Source organism: Nerophis lumbriciformis, linkage group LG22 (assembly GCF_033978685.3).
Source record: "Nerophis lumbriciformis linkage group LG22, RoL_Nlum_v2.1, whole genome shotgun sequence".
In the NCBI taxonomy this organism is placed as follows: Eukaryota; Metazoa; Chordata; class Actinopteri; order Syngnathiformes; family Syngnathidae; genus Nerophis; species Nerophis lumbriciformis.
Window position 1 is genome coordinate 42,427,459 of NC_084569.2, and position 17,500 is coordinate 42,444,958.

At 48.5% G+C, this 17,500-nt stretch overlaps 2 protein-coding genes across 4 annotated transcripts in view; both read left to right on the forward strand.

Moving 5' to 3' along the window:
* Positions 1–4,226: 4,226 nt before the first annotated feature.
* On the forward strand, positions 4,227–10,407 carry LOC133615369 (suppressor of cytokine signaling 7-like). Of its 3 annotated transcripts, none has more exons than XM_061973915.2 (8): positions 4,227–5,950; positions 6,033–6,061; positions 6,408–6,500; positions 6,654–6,901; positions 6,965–7,133; positions 8,304–8,432; positions 8,492–8,627; positions 9,950–10,407. In XM_061973915.2, exons 1-8 carry the CDS (start codon positions 4,473–4,475, stop codon positions 10,044–10,046), a joined length of 2,379 nt encoding a protein of 792 aa, XP_061829899.2. In that variant the 5' UTR covers positions 4,227–4,472; the 3' UTR covers positions 10,047–10,407. The 3 variants fall into 3 exon arrangements, with proteins under 3 accessions (XP_061829899.2, XP_061829900.2, XP_061829901.2); XM_061973916.2 differs by having other exon boundaries at positions 6,411–6,500; XM_061973917.2 differs by lacking the exon at positions 6,408–6,500.
* Positions 10,408–10,415: 8 nt separating this feature from the next.
* LOC133615370 (properdin-like) overlaps positions 10,416–17,500 on the forward strand; it is a 10,018-nt gene continuing 2,933 nt past the window's right edge. Inside the window, exons 1-9 of the mRNA XM_061973919.2 lie at positions 10,416–10,528; positions 10,886–11,024; positions 13,385–13,548; positions 13,616–13,783; positions 13,843–14,052; positions 14,113–14,280; positions 14,355–14,720; positions 16,787–16,984; positions 17,143–17,254. Of these exons, the coding sequence (XP_061829903.2) occupies positions 10,432–10,528; positions 10,886–11,024; positions 13,385–13,548; positions 13,616–13,783; positions 13,843–14,052; positions 14,113–14,280; positions 14,355–14,720; positions 16,787–16,984; positions 17,143–17,254 (1,622 nt within the window). The 5' untranslated portion in view covers positions 10,416–10,431. The remainder of the gene's footprint in view (positions 10,529–10,885; positions 11,025–13,384; positions 13,549–13,615; positions 13,784–13,842; positions 14,053–14,112; positions 14,281–14,354; positions 14,721–16,786; positions 16,985–17,142; positions 17,255–17,500) is intronic.

Sequence of the window (17,500 nt, forward strand, 5' to 3'; positions counted from 1 at the left end):
TGGGTGGTTGCTGTCATGGTGCACGTATTGGAGTGTTGTGTTGGATTTCGTGAATGGTTGGTAGCTGTTATTTCTCAGGTTGAAAGTGACGTCAAGGAAGTTGACGGTTTGCTTGTTGGCTTCAATCGTGATCCGTAGGCCGTTCTCTTTGAAAATTTGGCATATGCGCTTCTTGGTATTCTCGCTGCTCCTTGGCGAGGCGCGACATTTATATATATATATATATATATATATATATATATATATATATATATATATATATATATATATATTTATATATATATATATATATATATATATATTTATATATATATATATATAGTTTTGTGTGTAAAGAAGCTTTTATAGTTTCATTAATTTATAGTTTTCTGCCCTTGTGGGGTGTGGTCTCTCGCTGGCTGGGGGTCTGGCTGTCCCCTGCTTTTCTCGTGCCTTGTCCTCTGCCGGATGCGTCTGTCTGCTGCCTGCTGCTGGCTCTTACGGGCAGCGCGGTGGGCCTGGCTCTGGGGTTCCTGTCGCTGGCCGGCCTGGCTGCGTGGGGGCGGTGGTCCCTGGGCGCCACACCTACTGTTTGTGGGTTGGGCTCTATGGGGGCTTGGGCCGTACTCTGGCTCCCACACACACTGGGAGTCAAATGTATTGTACATGCAAATTCACATATACTCACATACATACATCCATACATACATACAGTACATACTGTACATACAAACCCCGTTTCCATATGAGTTGGGAAATTGTGTTAGATGTAAATATAAACGGAATACAATGATTTTGCTAATCCTTTTCAAGCCATATTCAGTTGAATATGCTACAAAGACAACATATTTGATGTTCAAACTCATAAACATTTTTTTTTTTTTTGCAAATAATCATTAACTTTAGAATTTGATGGCAGCAACACGTGACAAAGAAGTTGGGAAAGGTGGCAATAAATACTGATAAAGTTGAGGAATGCTCATCAAACACTTATTTGGAACATCCCACAGGTGTGCAGGCTAATTGGGAACAGGTGGGTGCCATGATTGGCTATAAAAGTAGATTGCATGAAATGCTCAGTCTTTCACAAGAAAGGATGGGGCGAGGGTCACCACTTTGTCCACAACTGCGTGAGCAAATAGTCAAACAGTTTAAGAACAACGTTTCTCAAAGTGCAATTGCAAGAAATGTAGGGATTTCAACATCTACGCTCCATAATATCATCAAAAGGTTCAGAGAATGTGGAGAAATCACTCTACGTAAGCGGCATGGCCGGAAACCAACATTGAATGACCGTGACCTTCCATCCCTCAGACGGCACTGTATCAAAAACTGACATCAATCTTTAAAGGATATCACCACATGGGCTCAGGAACACTTCAGAAAACCACTGTCACTAAATACAGTTGGTCGCTACATCTGTAAGTGCAAGTTAAAGCTCTACTATGCAAAGCCAAAGCCATTTATCAACAACACCCACCCAGAAACGCCGCCGGCTTCTCTGGGCCCGAGATCATCTAAGATGGACTCATGCAAAGTGGAAAAGTGTTCTGTGGTCTGACGAGTCCACATTTCAAATTGTTTTTGGAAATATTCGACATCGTGTCATCCGGACCAAAGGGGAAGCGAACCATCCAGACTGTTATCGACGCAAAGTTCAAAAGGCAGCATGTGTGATGGTATGGGGGTGCATTAGTGCCCAAGACATGGGTAACTTACACATCTGTGAAGGCACCATTAATGCTGAAAGGTACATACAGCTTTTGGAACAACATATGCTGCCATCCAAGCACCGTTATCGTGGACGCCCCTGCTTATTTCAGCAAGACAATGCCAAGCCACATTCAGCACGTGTTACAACAGCGTGGCTTCGTAAAAAAAAGAGTGCGGGTACTTTCCTGGCCCGCCTACAGTCCAGACCTGTCTCCCATTGAAAATGTGTGGCGCATTATGAAGCGTAAAATACGACCGCGGAGACCCCGGACTGTTGAATGACTGAAGCTCTACATAAAACAAGAATGGGAAAGAATTCCACTTTCAAAGCTTCAACAATTAGTTTCCTCAGTTCCCAATTGAGTGTTGTTAAAAGAAAAGGTGATGTAACACAGTGGTGAACATGCCCTTTCCCAACTACTTTGGCACGTGAATTGCAGCCATGACATTCTAAGTTAATTATTATTTGCAAAAAATAAATAAAGTTTATGAGTTTGAACATCAAATATGTTGTCTTTGTAGTGCATTCAGGGGCGCCGCTAGGGATTTTGGGCCCCATGAAAAGAATCTTTACAGGGCCCCCAACACAGTGTCATTATTTTTTCTGTATTATAATTTCATCATCATTAGGGGCCTCTCTGGGGCCCCCTCCGTCATGGGCCTCTAGAATCCTTTTTGGCGCCCCTGAGTGCATTCAATTGAATATGGGTTGAAAAGGATTTGCAAATCATTGTATTCCGTTTATATTTACATCTAACACAATTTCCCAACTCATATGGAAACGGGGTTTGTATATAAAGGTATATATATATACAGGCACGTGCACACATAGGGCCCTATGGGTGCTTGAGCCCCTGCCCTTTTTTGCCTCGTCTTAAAAAGTGCCCTCTGCCTGTGTGTGTGTGTGTGTTTTTTTTTGTTTTGTTTTTCTGTAAATAACTTTAATAAATTCCTGTCAGGGATGTAAAAAAAACAGCGGTACAAAAACTCCACGTTTTCTTGTAATACCGGGTTGTTTGAGCCTGCCGCTTCCGCCAGAGAGAGAGAGAGAGGGCGAGTGAGTTAGTAAGTGAGAGGAGAGAGAGCCAACTGCGCCCCTGAGGAGACGTCACGTGACAGTGGAGCAACTTGAACCTGTGAGTTATGGTCTAGTCGCCGTCCACTTATTCAGCATCTAATATGGGTAATAGTTCAGGAAAACGCTGTATTATTCTATTATTCAATGTGTCAGTTTCTGTTTTTGCCGGACGTCGGAGCACGGCGCATCAATTGAGCACGGCACATCAATTCCGCACAGAGCAGAGCGGATCGTGCGGGACAGGAAGTAGTGTACAAAATACAAAATAAAACACCAGGTTAATTTTCAAAATAAAATGCACTGTGTTTACGGCGGATCACATTTCTCTCACAGTAGAGGTTTAGATATAAAGTTTATTGTGACTTTGCTATTACTGTGTGGGTTAACAAAATAATAATGATAATAATAACAATAAGAATAATAATGATAATGATAATAATAATAATAATTATTGTTATTATTAATAATAATAATTTCAGCATTCTGGGGATATAAGATGTAGGTTATCTGTTAGGAATATTACCATCTGTATTCAAACTTGATTCATGTTGATTATGCCTGCAGCACAATGCCAAAAAAAGAAAGGATACAGAAAAGGAAGGAGAAGGAGCGCCAGGAAGCAGCTAAGGGTAGCAGACCTCTTAATGCATGGCTAAAACCAAGTACTAGCACCATTGAAGCCCTGAATTTACATTGAGGAGCATATTTGGGTATGGGTGGCCTCCATCCTACAGCCCTCTACTGGCCCCTGGTCCATATTTTTGGGCCTGTATTGCGTTTCAGTTGTTTAGTCTGAGCATTAAGTGAGAAAGACCATAAGTTACAACTTGATGGTGTTTTCATCAAGTTAAGGGAAGAAGGACAGATTTTCTCATTGAAGTTTTTTCCATTTGGGTATTTATTTTTGTATTTTTTTTCAAAGTTCATGTTGCACTGTTCAATGTTCAATATTAAAAAGCTTATCTTTAACAATAAATAGCCTAATAATAAACCAATGTTTTGTTGCTTTTCATGTCTTCCAAGCCTATGATAATGTGAATTAACTCATTATGACAATAATTTGTTGACACAAAAGAAGCGGCAATCACTTTTACCTACAAAGGACACACAGCTAAGTAGTTAGCTTCCTATTAGCAAATTTAATTCTACATTAATTTCCATATTGTGCAAAGGACCAAAACATTTTTTCCTGCCCTTTTCTGACTTTGAGCCCCTGCCCCTCTATAATCATGTGCACGTCCCTGTATATATATATATATATATATATATATATATATATATATACCCCGCCTTCCGCCCGAATGCAGCTGAGATAGGCTCCAGCACCCCCCGCGACCCAAAAGGGACAAGCGGTAGAAAATGGAAGGATGGATGGATGTTTAGTGTGCCGCAGAGCACGTGCCCGCGGCCCCTTTTGAGCGATGACTGCCGCAGCTTGTGCGCACGCGCACTGCCTCCCGTCAATGTTGTCTCGGCGGAGGAGGAGTTAGCTTGGAGGCTAACGGGGCTAGCTTAGCTTCACGCTCACGCTTGACGTCCCACGCCGCCACAAGCGCTCGCAAAGGCGGTCACGGCGGCCGAGAGGTGCCGTCATGGTCGCCGGTCGGTGCCCCCGCCAGGCGGCCCGCAAGCCAGGAGGACTTTGTCGGCTGTGTTGGAGGCCGCTAGCCGCGCTGAGCTAACGTGTGTCAAGATAGTGACGATGAGTGAAGAAATGTCTCCTGACTTCCTGTTGATGCGCCTCGTCTCCGCGGCAGAGTACGACCACCTGGACCACCTGGACCACCTGCAACACCTGGACCACCTGGACCACCTGCAACACCTGGACCACCTGGACCACCTGCAACACCTGGACCACCTGCAACACCTGGACCACCTGGACCACCTGCAACACCTGGAACACCTGGACCAGCCCCAACCTTTCATGTCCGGGAAAGCCGGGCTGGGTCACAGCGGCGACCCCCTGACGGCCCTCGGCTTGGCCTCCCCGCACTACTCGCCTGTGCGCAGCAAAGGTGAGCTGAAATGCGGGCTGCTGTTGAGGGAGCCTCCCCCGGGCTCCGAGTTCCCGCCGTCCCGCCCACCCACGGAGGATTTCGCGGTCGCCGCTCAGTGCTTCGTGGATTTCCACGAGGAGCCTGAGTCCAGGGCGCAGTTGATGGTGATCCAGAACTTGCTTCGCTCCTCTGACCCGATCCTAGAGAGGCCCCCGCCTTCGGGGTTCCTGCGGGTGGGAGGGGAGAGACAGCAGTTGGACTCGGGTTCCTATCCGGCTCCTCCCAGACAGGACCAGGACCTCCACTGCGTCCTGTCCTCAGAGAAGAACCCTCAGTGGCGTGCAAAAGGCTCCCAGCCGGAGCGGGGTGTTCCCCCTTGCGAGTCGCTCATTTTCCGCCGGCACCGCCAGGCTAAGTGGCCCCCAGGCCTGCTGGACCAGGCCCTGTCTCTGGGCTTGCTGGATGCCAGGAAGAAGGACTCTGGGGTGGCTTTGGACCCGCTGGGGGAGGACAAGGCCACAAGTGTGGAAAGGGACCAAACGGACCACCCGCTCCCTCGGTGCTTCTGTCACCTGGACCCTGGGAATCAGGGAGTGGTACCAGGAGAAGACCCGAGCCAGACCAGCGATGCCCTGCTGGTCCTGGAGGGGTTGGGACGGCCGGGAGGGGAGGTGTCTGGGGAAGTGGGGACACACAGAAGGCTGGAACCTTTGTTCTCCGGCAGGACCCTCAGTGGACTGATGGAACAGGTCCACAGGCTGGCGGGGGAGGCAGGCGTCTGCGCCAGTCAGACCTGGGGGCCCTCGCTGGACCTTCACGCTCCCGCATGCTCCAAACTTCCTCCAAGCCAAAGTCTCTCGTGCTGTGCCCACCTGTCTCCCAGCCCAGACCCCCAACCCTACCAGTCCCCTTCGCAGCCACACAGCACCCCCAAACCTGGTCTGGGCCGATCCACCTCCCCTCTGTTGGTCCTGAAAGGTGACCTTGGGGCAGAGAGGACGTCCAGGTCAAAGTCCAGGAAAGGCGGGTCCCTGAAGGTCCGACTCTGCAAACTGTTCAGAACCAAGAGCTCCGGGGGGGGGCCAGCGGGGCTCCTGGACAAGAGGCCGTCCCTCGCGTGGTCCACCTTGTCGGGGGGGAGTCTGGTGGACGTGTGGGTGTCCAACATGGAGGAAGGTGGCAGGTAAGAGGTCAAAGGTCATCACCTTTTTTTTTTTTTTAATTTCTTGCTGTGGTGATGCTAACGCTAACTTCCTGTTTGTCAGGCGCCAGACCTGCACGCCGCCGTACGCAGGTGAGTGTGTGCTAATCGCTAGCATTAACCTTTGACCTCCTGTGGTCACCCAGGTGAGACTTTAGAGTTAACCTTTGACCTTTAGTGGTGACCTTTGACCTCCTGTGGTCACCCAGGTGAGACTTTAGCCTTAACCTTTGACCTTTAGTGGTAACCTTTGACCTCCTGTGGTCACCCAGGTGCGACTTTAACCTTAACCTTTGACCTCCCGTGGTCCACAGGTGAGAGACTTTAGCCTTAACCTTTGACCTCCCGTGGTCAGCAGGTGAGACTTTAGCCTTAACCTTTGACCTCCCGCGGTCAGCAGGTGATACTTTAGCCTTAACCTTTGACCTCCTGTGGTCAGCAGGTGAGACGGTGTCCCTGCTGGATGTGGACTTCCACTCCCCTCGCCCCCCCACTCCTCCTCCCCCACCCAGACGGAGCCTCAGTCTGCTCGGTACTTCCTTCTTTTCTTCTTCTTCTTCTTTTCCTTTTTTATTTTCACTTCCTCTTTCCTTTTTCTTTGCTCTCCTCCTCCTTCTGTCTTTGCTTGTATTTTCTCCTCCCCCATTTCTTCTTCTTCTTCATGTTTCTCTGTCCTCGCCAACAGATGGTCTGGGAGGGGCCGCTGTGCCGCGGGGTTCGTCGCTGAGGTGCAACGAGGGGGCATCAATGCGGTCGCTGCCCCCCCGGCCAGTGGCCCCGCCCCCCTCCCTGAGCGTCAGCGGCGAGGCGCTGTCGGTCCTCCGGGCATCGCCCGGGCCCGCACAGCGGCGGCCCGACGTTCGGCCCCTCCCTCCGCGGCCTGGCCCTCGCCAGGCGGGGAACCTGGCCAGCAGCCTGCGGGAGCTGCAGAAGGTGGGTGTGGTGTGCAGGAGGTGGGTGTGGTGTGTGGGTGTGCATTAACGTTAGCGTGCGCAGTGCGGCTGGTACTGGGGCCCCATGACCTGGGAGGATGCCGAGATGAAGCTGAAGGCCAAGGCGGACGGCTCCTTTCTGGTCCGGGACAGTTCCGACCCTCGCTACATCCTGAGTCTGAGCTTCAGGTCGCAGGGCGTGACTCACCACACGCGCATGGAGCATTACCGAGGTAAGGCACACGCTAGAGATGCGCGGATAGGCAATTATTTCATCCGCAACCGCATCAGAAAGTCGTCAACCATCCGCAATCCACCCAATCTAACATTTGATCAGAACCGCATCCGCCCGCACCCGCCCGATGTTATATATCTAATATAGACGATGCAAGACATTAGTGAGGTTATAAAGCTTTTGCCTGTTAAAGAAAGGAGACTGATCCAATGCAGTGCAGACATTCGCGTGCCACGCTGTCACGACCCAGACGCACACCAGTGCGCAATCATATGGGAGCCGCGCTGAGCGCACCTCCAAGCGCGTCTCGCTGCCGGCGACGGCCGGGTATATGGGCCCGACGCTCCAGCGCCATCCATTTTCAGGGCTAGTTGATTCGGCAGGTCGGTTGTTACACACTCCTTAGCGGGTTCCAACGTCCATGGCCACCGTCCTAGCTGCTGTCTATATCAACCAGGGTGAGCCCCACCCCTTTCGTGAGCGCACTGCGCGCGGAGTGACCCCTGTTACGCGCCCCCGGCAACAGGGGTGGCGGGCAGGTAAGCTGCGCGGGCGGAGCGCGCGGAGTGACCCCTGTTACGAGCCCCCGGCCACGGGGGTGGCGGGCAGGTAAGCTGCTTACCTGCTGCGCGTGACGCCGGCCGCGCGAAAGCGGACGAGGCGGGGTGTCGGTGCGGTGGGCGCGGTGGTGACCCTGGACGTGCGTCGGGCCCTTCTCGCGGATCGCCTCAGCTACGGCTCCCGGTGGGGCCCTCTCGGGGGAAGGGGCCTCGGTCCCGGACCCCGGCGAGGCGTCCCTTCTCCGCTCCGTAAAAGTGTCCATCTCTTTTCTTTTTTTTCTTCTGTTGTGGCATATGCTGCAGGTGCCTGCTCGTTTTTCGTATGTGGGTAACAACATTTAACTATGTATATATATTTACCAATTGGTTTAACTGCCACCCGCCTGAATCTATTTAAAATCTCATTTTTTTTAATAATTTGAACCACCCGACCCGACCCGCGGATAAAATCTAATTTTTTTAAATTTCATCCGCCCGATCCGCGGATAATCCGCGGACTCCGCGGATAATCCGCGGACTCCGCGGTTGTGCCCGCAAACCGCGCATCTCTAGCACACGCACTCTCTTGGCGAGGTGCCCGCCTCTGACGGCGTGGCGTGCTCCCGCAGGGACCTTCAGTCTCTGGTGTCACCCCAAGTTTGAGGACCGCTGCCACTCCCTGGTGGAGTTCATCGAGCGAGCCATGGCGCACTCCAAGGACGGGAAGTTCCTGTACTTCCTGCGCTCCCGAGTCCCAGGTAAGCTGACCTCACCTGTGTCTGATGTCCGGGTGTGACTTCCTGTTTGTGCGGCGCAGGTCTCCCGCCCGCGCCGGTGCAGCTGCTGTACCCCGTGTCACGCTTCAGCAGCATCAAGTCCCTGCAGCACCTGTGTCGCTTCTGCATCCGCCAGCTGGTCCGCATCGACCACGTCCAGGACCTGCCCCTGCCCAGGTAGGCACGCACACCTGGTGATGTACCAAATACATCCAGAGTGAAGAAACATTTTTATTTCATCCAAACAAGTACTTTTCTATAGTTACATTTGGATTAACAATCAGAAGTTAATCTTTCAGCACATACACAATGTTGACATCCATCCATTTCCTACCGCTTGTCCCTACATCTATAATTATATTTTATTTTGATAAACAACAAACTGTAGCAACATTGTTATTGTAAGTGTGAACACTGAGGAACTATAATTCTAGCGTAGTAACACATCGGCGTGCTACGATATTAGCTGTAAAAGCTAACTACGAGTGTTGCCCCAGGTGTTCCCCCAGGTGTTGTCCAATGTGTGCCCTAGGTGTTGTCCCAGGTGTTGCCCCAGGTGTTGTCCCAGGTGTTGCCCCAGGTGTTCTCCAAGTGTTGTCCCAGGTGTTGCCCCAGGTGTTACCCCTGGTGTTGTCCAAGGTGTTGCCCTAGGTGTTGTCCAAGGTGTTGTCCCAGGTGTTTCCCCAGGTGTTTCCCCAAGTGTTGTCCCAGGTGTTGCCCCAGGTGTTGTCCCAGGTGTTGTCCAAGGTGCTGTCCCAGGTGTTGCCCCAGGTGTTGCCCCAGGTGTTGCCCCAGATGTTGTCCCGAGTGTTGTCCCAGGTGTTGTCCCGAGTGTTGTCCCAGGTGTTGCCACAGATGTTGTCCCAGGTGTTGCCCCAGGTGTTGTCCCAGGTGTTGTCCCGAGTGTTGTCCCAGGTGTTTCCCCAGGTGTTGTCCCGAGTGTTGTCCCAGGTGTTGTCCTGAGTGTTGTCCCAGGTGTTGCCCCAGGTGTTGTCCCAGGTGTTGTCCAAGGTGTTGCCCCAGGTGTTGCCCTAGGTGTTGCCCCAGGTGTTACCCCTGGTGTTGTCCCAGGTGTTGTCCAAGGTGTTGTCCCAGGTGTTGTCCAAGGTGCTGCACCAGGTGTTGTCCCAGGTGTTGTCCAAGGTGTTGCCCCAGGTGTTGCCCCAGATGTTGTCCCGAGTGTTGTCCCAGGTGTTGTCCCGAGTGTTGTCCCAGGTGTTGCCCCAAGTGTTGTCCCAGGTGTTGTCCCAGGTGTTGCCCCAGGTGTTGTCCCGAGTGTTGTCCCGAGTGTTGTCCCAGGTGTTGTCCCGAGTGTTGTCCCAGGTGTTGCCACAGGTGTTGTCCCAGGTGTTGCCCCAGGTGTTGTCCCAGGTGTTGTCCCGAGTGTTGTCCCAGGTGTTTCCCCAAGTGTTGTCCCTGGTGTTTCCCCAGGTGTTGCCCTAGGTGTTGTCCCGAGTGTTGTCTCAACTCTCTCACTTCCTGTCACTTCCTGTCTGCAGGACGCTGATCGCGTACCTGCGCAGGTTCTACTACTACGACCCCGAGGAGGAGGTGGGCCCGCCTCCAGAAGAGCGGCAGGAGGCCTGGAGCACGTGAGTGACGTGTTCCAGGTCCAAGTGTAAACATTTCCAACATGGACGCTCCCAACTGCCCACTGGACAGCCAATCAGCTCCCTGCGCTCAGTCCTGTAGACCGGGGAGGTGCGGGGGGGGGTGGACTTGTGCCCAGCACCTCTATTGGCTGGGGAGGTCACGTGACCTCTCCTGACGCCATGGTTAGCAAGAATGCTAAAGGTACAGAAGCTAATGTGAACGTGCACGCTAAAGTGGGCGGAGCTCTCCCGGCGCCCACACGGACTCTGTGGCCTGTTGATGTCATGTGACTGGGGAAAGATGATGTCATGATTGTGAGCTCAATAAAAGTGGGCGTGGCTTCCCTGTTTTTGCCAAGGTCAAAGGTGAGCAGTTTGTTTGAAGTTTAATGTTTAACAGGACCACACATACACAAGTCCACTTTTCAGCCATGAAGAACCTGGTCCTGGTCCTGGTCCTGGTCCTGCTGGGTGCGCATCTGGCAGGTGAGTCCATTGATTCAAGTGAAGTGAATTATATTTATATAGCACTTTTCTCCAGAGACTCCAAGCACTTTACATAGTGAAAGGCATGATCTAAGTTAAAGTAGTGTGGGTGGCACTGGGTCAGGTGTCTTGCCCAAGGACACAACGGCAATGACTAGGATGGCAGAAGCGGGGATCGAACCTGGAACCCTCAAGTTGCTGGCAGGGCTGCTCTACCAACCGAGCCACGCTGCCTCACAGTAACAACAACAAGCTGCATGTCCTTACAGGTGTGTGTGTGTGTGTGTGTGTGTGTGTGTGCGCGCGTGTGTGTGTGTGTGCGTGTGCGTGCGTGCGTGCTTGTGTGTGTGTGTGTAGAGGCTGTGAGGTGTTTCGCACACTTCAGGAGCTCATCAGGTGAGTGTGAGGAGGAGCTGGGTGAAGTAGAAGAAGAAGATTGTTGCCAGAATCCTCACTATGGCTACGTCACACCAGATGGAAGCTGCCACTCCTGCGGGTCAGTACACACACACACACACACGTACACACACACACACACGTACACACATACACGCGTACACACACACACACACACGTACACACACACGCACACACACGTACACGTACACACACACACGTACACACACACACACACACACACACACGTGTGATTGTTGCATCAACATGCTTTGTCTTTTTGACCAACAACATAGTTTGATGCCAAAGTTCCTCCCAGAAAACGTTTCTGTTTTCTCTCCTGGCTTCACATCCTTCTACTCTCATTGAGCGTAAAGTCAGACCTTCACAATAAAAGCACACCAGTAAAATAAGACAGTTGCACCACAGTAGGTCTTATTTTTGTTCTGCGGATTTATTTTTTTGTCAAGTGCAAATGTTGACACTAGACATGTCCTGATCTTAGAATCTTGGATTCATGGGTTCATGGAATGATTAGATTATGGAATCATGGGTTCATGGAATCATTTGCTTATGGAATCATGGGTGCATGAATCACTAGATCATGGAATCATGGGTTCATGGAATCATTAGATCATGGTTCATGGGTTCATAGAATCATGTGTTCAAGGAATCATTACATCATGGAATCATGGGTTCATGGGATTATTAGATCATGGAATCATGGGTTTATGGAATCATTCGCTTATGGAATCATGGGTGCATGAATCACAAGATCATGGAATCATTAGATCATGGGTTCATGGAATCATTAGATCATGGTTCATGGGTTCATAGAATCATGTGTTCAATGAATCATTACATCATGGAATCATTAGATCATGGTTCATGGGTTCATAGAATCATGTGTTCAAGGAATCATTACATCATGGAATCATGGGTTCATGGGATTATTAGATCATGGAATCATGGGTTTATGGAATCATTCGCTTATGGAATCATGGGTGCATGAATCACTAGATCATGGAATCATGGGTTCATGGAATCATTAGATCATGGGTTCATGGAATCATTAGATCATGGGTTCATGGAATCATTAGATCATGGTTCATGGGTTCATAGAATAATGTGTTCATTGAATCATTACATCATGGAATCATGGGTTCATGGGATTATTAGATCATGGAATCATGGGTTCATGGAATCATTCGCTTATGGAATCATGGGTGCATGAATCACGGGTGCATGAATCACTAGATCATGGAATCATGGGTTCATGGAATCATTAGATCATGGGTTCATGGAATCATTAGATCATGGGTTCATAGAATCATGTGTTCATGGAATCATTACATCGTGGAATCATGGGTTCATGGAATCATTAGATCATGGTTCATGGGTTCATAGAATCATGTGTTCATTGAATCATTACATCATGGAATCATCGGTTCTTGGGATTATTAGATCATGGAATCATGGGTTCATGGAATCATTCGCTTATGGAATCATGGGTGCATGAATCACTAGATCATGGAATCATGGGTTCATGGAATCATTAGATCATGGGTTCATGGAATCATTAGATCATGGTTCATGGGTTCATAGAATCATGTGTTCATGGAATCATTACATCGTGGAATCATGGGTTCATGGGATTATTAGATCATGGAATCATGTGTTCATGGAATCATTACATCATGGAATCATGGGTTCATGGGATTATTAGATCATGGAATCATGGGTTCATGGAATCATTCGCTTATGGAATCATGGGTGCATGAATCACTAGATCATGGAATCATGGGTTCATGGAATCATTAGATCATGGGTTCATGGAATCATTAGATCATGGTTCATGGGTTCATAGAATCATGTGTTCATTGAATCATTACATCATGGAATCGGGTTCATGGAATCATTCGCTTATGGAATCATGGGTGCATGAATCACTAGATCATGGGATAATGGGTTCATGGAATCATTAGATCATGGGTTCATGGAATCATTAGATCATGGTTCATGGGTTCATAGAATCATGTGTTCATGGAATCATTACATCATGGAATCATGTGTTCATGGAATCATTACATCATGGAATCATGGGTTCATGGGATTATTAGATCATGGAATCATGGGTTCATGGGATTATTACATCATGGAATCGGGTTCATGGAATCATTACATCATGGGTTCATGGAATCATTAGATCATGGAACCATAAGTTCATGGGATCATTAGATCATGGAATCATGGGTTCATGGAATCACAAGTTGATAGAATCATTACATCATGTATTCAGTGATAATGATACTTGTGAGAAACCTACTTTATTTGCCGCCATGGAGGCCAGGATGGGTCTACAACACTGTGGAGGCACGTTAGCCACTATGTTTGAAGCACCTCATTGTGTTCGGCCTCGACTTCTCCTTCACCTGGAAAGTGTGTTTGTGTTCCTCTCAGTCCTCCAGGGTGGTCGGACTGGTCGCCATGGTTACCGTGTAACGTCCTGTGTGGGGAAGGGGTGACCCAGAGGAGCAGGAAGTGTTTTGGCATCGACCAATCACATTGTGACAACACGGCGGACACACTGCAGACACGACCTTGCACTGGCACCTGCTGCAATGGTACACACACACACACACACACACACACACACACACACACAAGCCTGAAGTAAGTGTGTGTGTGCAGAGGGGGGCTGGGCCTTGTGGCTCCCCTGGTCTCCCTGCTCACTCACCTGTGGAGGTCGCGGGGTCAGGAAGCGAGAGAGAATTTGCTCCGCCTCCCCTGAGTGTCACGCAGCCTGTGTTGGATCTTCAGAGGAGGCGGAGCCCTGCCTGGCCGACAACAGGTGTCCAGGTGTGTGTTGCGCAGGTGACAGGTGTGGTGGCGGGTGTGTGACCAGGTGTGTGTGTCAGTGCACGGCGCCTGGTCCCCCTGGTCGGCGTGGTCGGTGTGCTCCGGCACGTGTGTCGACGACGAGCGCCACGACATCGCCGTGCCCTCCAGAGAACGACGTCGCTCCTGTTCCAGCCCCGCCCCTTCCGCCGACACGCAGCCTCCTGGTGACGGTTGCCATGGAGACGGCGTGCAGCTCCAGGGCTGCAGCGAGCTTCCCAAGTGTCCAGGTGAGACACACGGCGCTGTCAGGGCTCGGCCCCGCCCATTCTGATGACACCTTTCCACAGTGGACGGTCACTGGGGGGCGTGGTCACAGATGAGCGCTTGCTCCACCCCCTGCGGAGAGGGACTTCAACTCTCCATGCGCAAGTGCAATCAGCCCGCCCCCAAATATGGCGGACGCTTCTGTGAGGGAGCGAGCGCTCTGAGTTTTGTGTGTCACACCATTTGTGCAGGTAACACACACACACACACACACACACACACACACACACACACACACACACACACTAACGTGCCTTCCTGACAGCGGACGGGTTCTGGTCCGGTTGGGCCAACTGGGGAGATTGTTCCTCTTCCTGCGCTCCAGAAGGCGTAGCTCCCGTCAGGACTCGCCAGCGCTTCTGCTCCAGCCCCGCCCCCTCCCTCTTTCCCCCAGGTGAAGGTTGCCATGGTGACAGCCAGCAAACAGACAAGTGCAGTCACCTGCCAGCCTGCCCGGTCCACGCAGGATGGGGGTCCTGGTCCCCCTGGTCCCCCTGTCATGTCACCTGTGGGGTGGGTCGCCAGCTGTCACTCAGGAAGTGTGACAGCCCGCCCCCTCATCATGGAGGCACTTCCTGTCCTGGCGAACACCGACGCACTCGCGCTTGTGTGACCAACGTCCACTGTCCAGGTACACTACACACTCTTTGTGTGTCTAAATGTTGTCTTTGTGTGTCTAAATGTTGTCTTTGTGTGTCTAAATGTTGTCTTTGTGTGTCTCAATGTTGTCATTGTGTGTCTAAATGTTGTCTTTGTGTGTCTACATGTTGTCATTGTGTGTCTAAATGTTGTCTGTGTGTCTAAATGTTGTCTTTGTGTGTCTAAATGTTGTCTTTGTGTGTCTAAATGTTGTCTTTGTGTGTCTAAATGTTGTCTTTGTGTGTCTAAATGTTGTCTTTGTGTGTCTAAATGTTGTCTTTGTGTGTCTAAATGTTGTCTTTGTGTGTCTAAATGTTGTCTGTGTGTCTAAATGTTGTCTTTGTGTGTCTAAATGTTGTCTGTGTGTCTAAATGTTGTCTTTGTGTGTCTAAATGTTGTCTTTGTGTGTCTAAATGTTGTCTTTGTGTGTCTAAATGTTGTCTTTGTGTGTCTAAATGTTGTCTTTGTGTGTCTAAATGTTGTCTGTGTGTCTAAATGTTGTCTTTGTGTGTCTAAATGTTGTCTGTGTGTGTCTAAATGTTGTCTGTGTGTCTAAATGTTGTCTTTGTGTGTCTAAATGTTGTCTGTGTGTGTCTAAATGTTGTCTTTGTGTGTCTAAATGTTGTCTGTGTGTCTAAATGTTGTCTGTGTGTCTAAATGTTGTCTTTGTGTGTCTAAATGTTGTCTGTGTGTGTCTAAATGTTGTCTGTGTGTGTCTAAATGTTGTCTGTGTGTCTAAATGTTGTCTTTGTGTGTCTAAATGTTGTCTTTGTGTGTCTAAATGTTGTCTGTGTGTCTAAATGTTGTCTTTGTGTGTCTAAATGTTGTCACAGTGTGTCTAAATGTTGTCATAGTGTGTCTAAATGTTGTCTGTGTGTGTCTAAATGTTGTCTGTGTGTGTCTAAATGTTGTCTTTGTGTGTCTAAATGTTGTCATAGTGTGTCTAAATGTTGTCTTTGTGTGTCTAAATGTTGTCTTTGTGTGTCTAAATGTTGTCATTGTGTGTCTAAATGTTGTCTTTGTGTGTCTACATGTTGTCATAGTGTGTCTACATGTTGTCATAGTGTGTCTAAATGTTGTCTGTGTGTCTAAATGTTGTCTTTGTGTGTCTAAATGTTGTCTGTGTGTCTAAATGTTGTCTGTGTGTCTAAATGTTGTCTGTGTGTGTCTAAATGTTGTCTTTGTGTGTCTAAATGTTGTCTGTGTGTCTAAATGTTGTCTGTGTGTCTAAATGTTGTCTTTGTGTGTCTAAATGTTGTCTTTGTGTGTCTAAATGTTGTCTTTGTGTGTCTAAATGTTGTCTGTGTGTCTAAATGCTGTCTTTGTGTGTCTAAATGTTGTCATTGTGTGTCTAAATGTTGTCTTTGTGTGTCTAAATGTTGTCTTTGTGTGTCTAAATGTTGTCTTTGTGTGTCTAAATGTTGTCTTTGTGTGTCTAAATGTTGTCTTTGTGTGTCTACATGTTGTCATAGTGTGTCTAAATGTTGTCTTTGTGTGTCTAAATGTTGTCTTTGTGTGTCTAAATGTTGTCTTTGTGTGTCTACATGTTGTCATAGTGTGTCTAAATGTTGTCTTTGTGTGTCTAAATGTTGTCTTTGTGTGTCTAAATGTTGTCATTGTGTGTCTAAATGTTGGCTGTGTCTAAATGTTGTCTGTGTGTGTCTAAATGTTGTCATTGTGTGTCTAAATGTTGTCATAGTGTGTCTAAATGTTGTCTTTGTGTGTCTAAATGTTGTCTTTGTGTGTCTAAATGTTGTCATTGTGTTTCTAAATGTTGTCATAGTGTGTCTAAATGTTGTCTTTGTGTGTCTCAATGTTGTCATCATATGTCTAAATGTTGTCTTAGTGTGTCTAAATGTTGTGTTTGTGTGTCTAAATGTTGTCATCATGTGTCTAAATGTTGTCTGTGTCTAAATGTTGTCATTGTGTTTCTAAATATTGTCTTTGTGTGTCTAAATGTTGTCTGTGTGTAAAATTGTGTGTGTGTGTGTCTAAATGTTGTCATCGTGTGTCTAAATGTTGTCTTTGTGTGTCTAAATTGTGAGTTTGTCCCCCCAGTGGACGGTGTGTGGTCGGAGTGGTCGCCATGGCAACCGTGTAAATACCCCTTCAGGGAGCGAGACATTCGCTGTAAGAAGATCGCAGGAAGTCAGAGTCGAGAACATCGATGTCTGTATCGTGCTCACAATGGATCCATCTGTAGCGGCACCCTGCTGAGCGACTCGCGCATCTGCTATGATGTCAAATCCTGTTACTGTGGGTGTCTCACACACACACACACACACACACACACACAATTAGTTAAGTAGCTATTTTGAGCTACTCAGTTATCTGGTTACATGATGAGGACTAATGATGATGATGAAGACTAATGATGATAAAGATTAATGATGATGATGATGATGATGTGTCAGTTCAGGGCAGCTGGGGCGTGTGGGAGGCGTGGTCTCTGTGTAAGCCGCCATGTGGACAAAAGTCACGCCGCCTCCGGAGCAGGAAGTGTCTTCCTGATTACAGCGACTATCGGTGAGTTCAGTCACATGACCATCAGTGCTCTTTTTGTTGACTGAAATATTATCAGCAAATATATTTGACATGACTAAACATGAGTTAAATTATCATCAGACATATTTGACATGACTAAACATGAGTTAAATTACCATCAGACATATTTGACATGACTAAACATGAGTTAAATTACCATCAGACATATTTGACATGACTAAACATGAGTTAAATTATCATCAAACATATTTGACATGACTAAACATG

Coding starts and splice junctions, on each gene's coding strand:
- LOC133615369 (XM_061973915.2), top strand. CDS start 4,473: ATGAGTGAAGAAATGTCTCCTGACTTCCTGTTGATGCGCCTCGTCTCC. Junction 5,951..6,032: donor AACATGGAGGAAGGTGGCAG/GTAAGAGGTCAA, acceptor CCTGTTTGTCAG/GCGCCAGACCTGCACGCCGC. Junction 6,902..6,964: donor GCCTGCGGGAGCTGCAGAAG/GTGGGTGTGGTG, acceptor TAGCGTGCGCAG/TGCGGCTGGTACTGGGGCCC.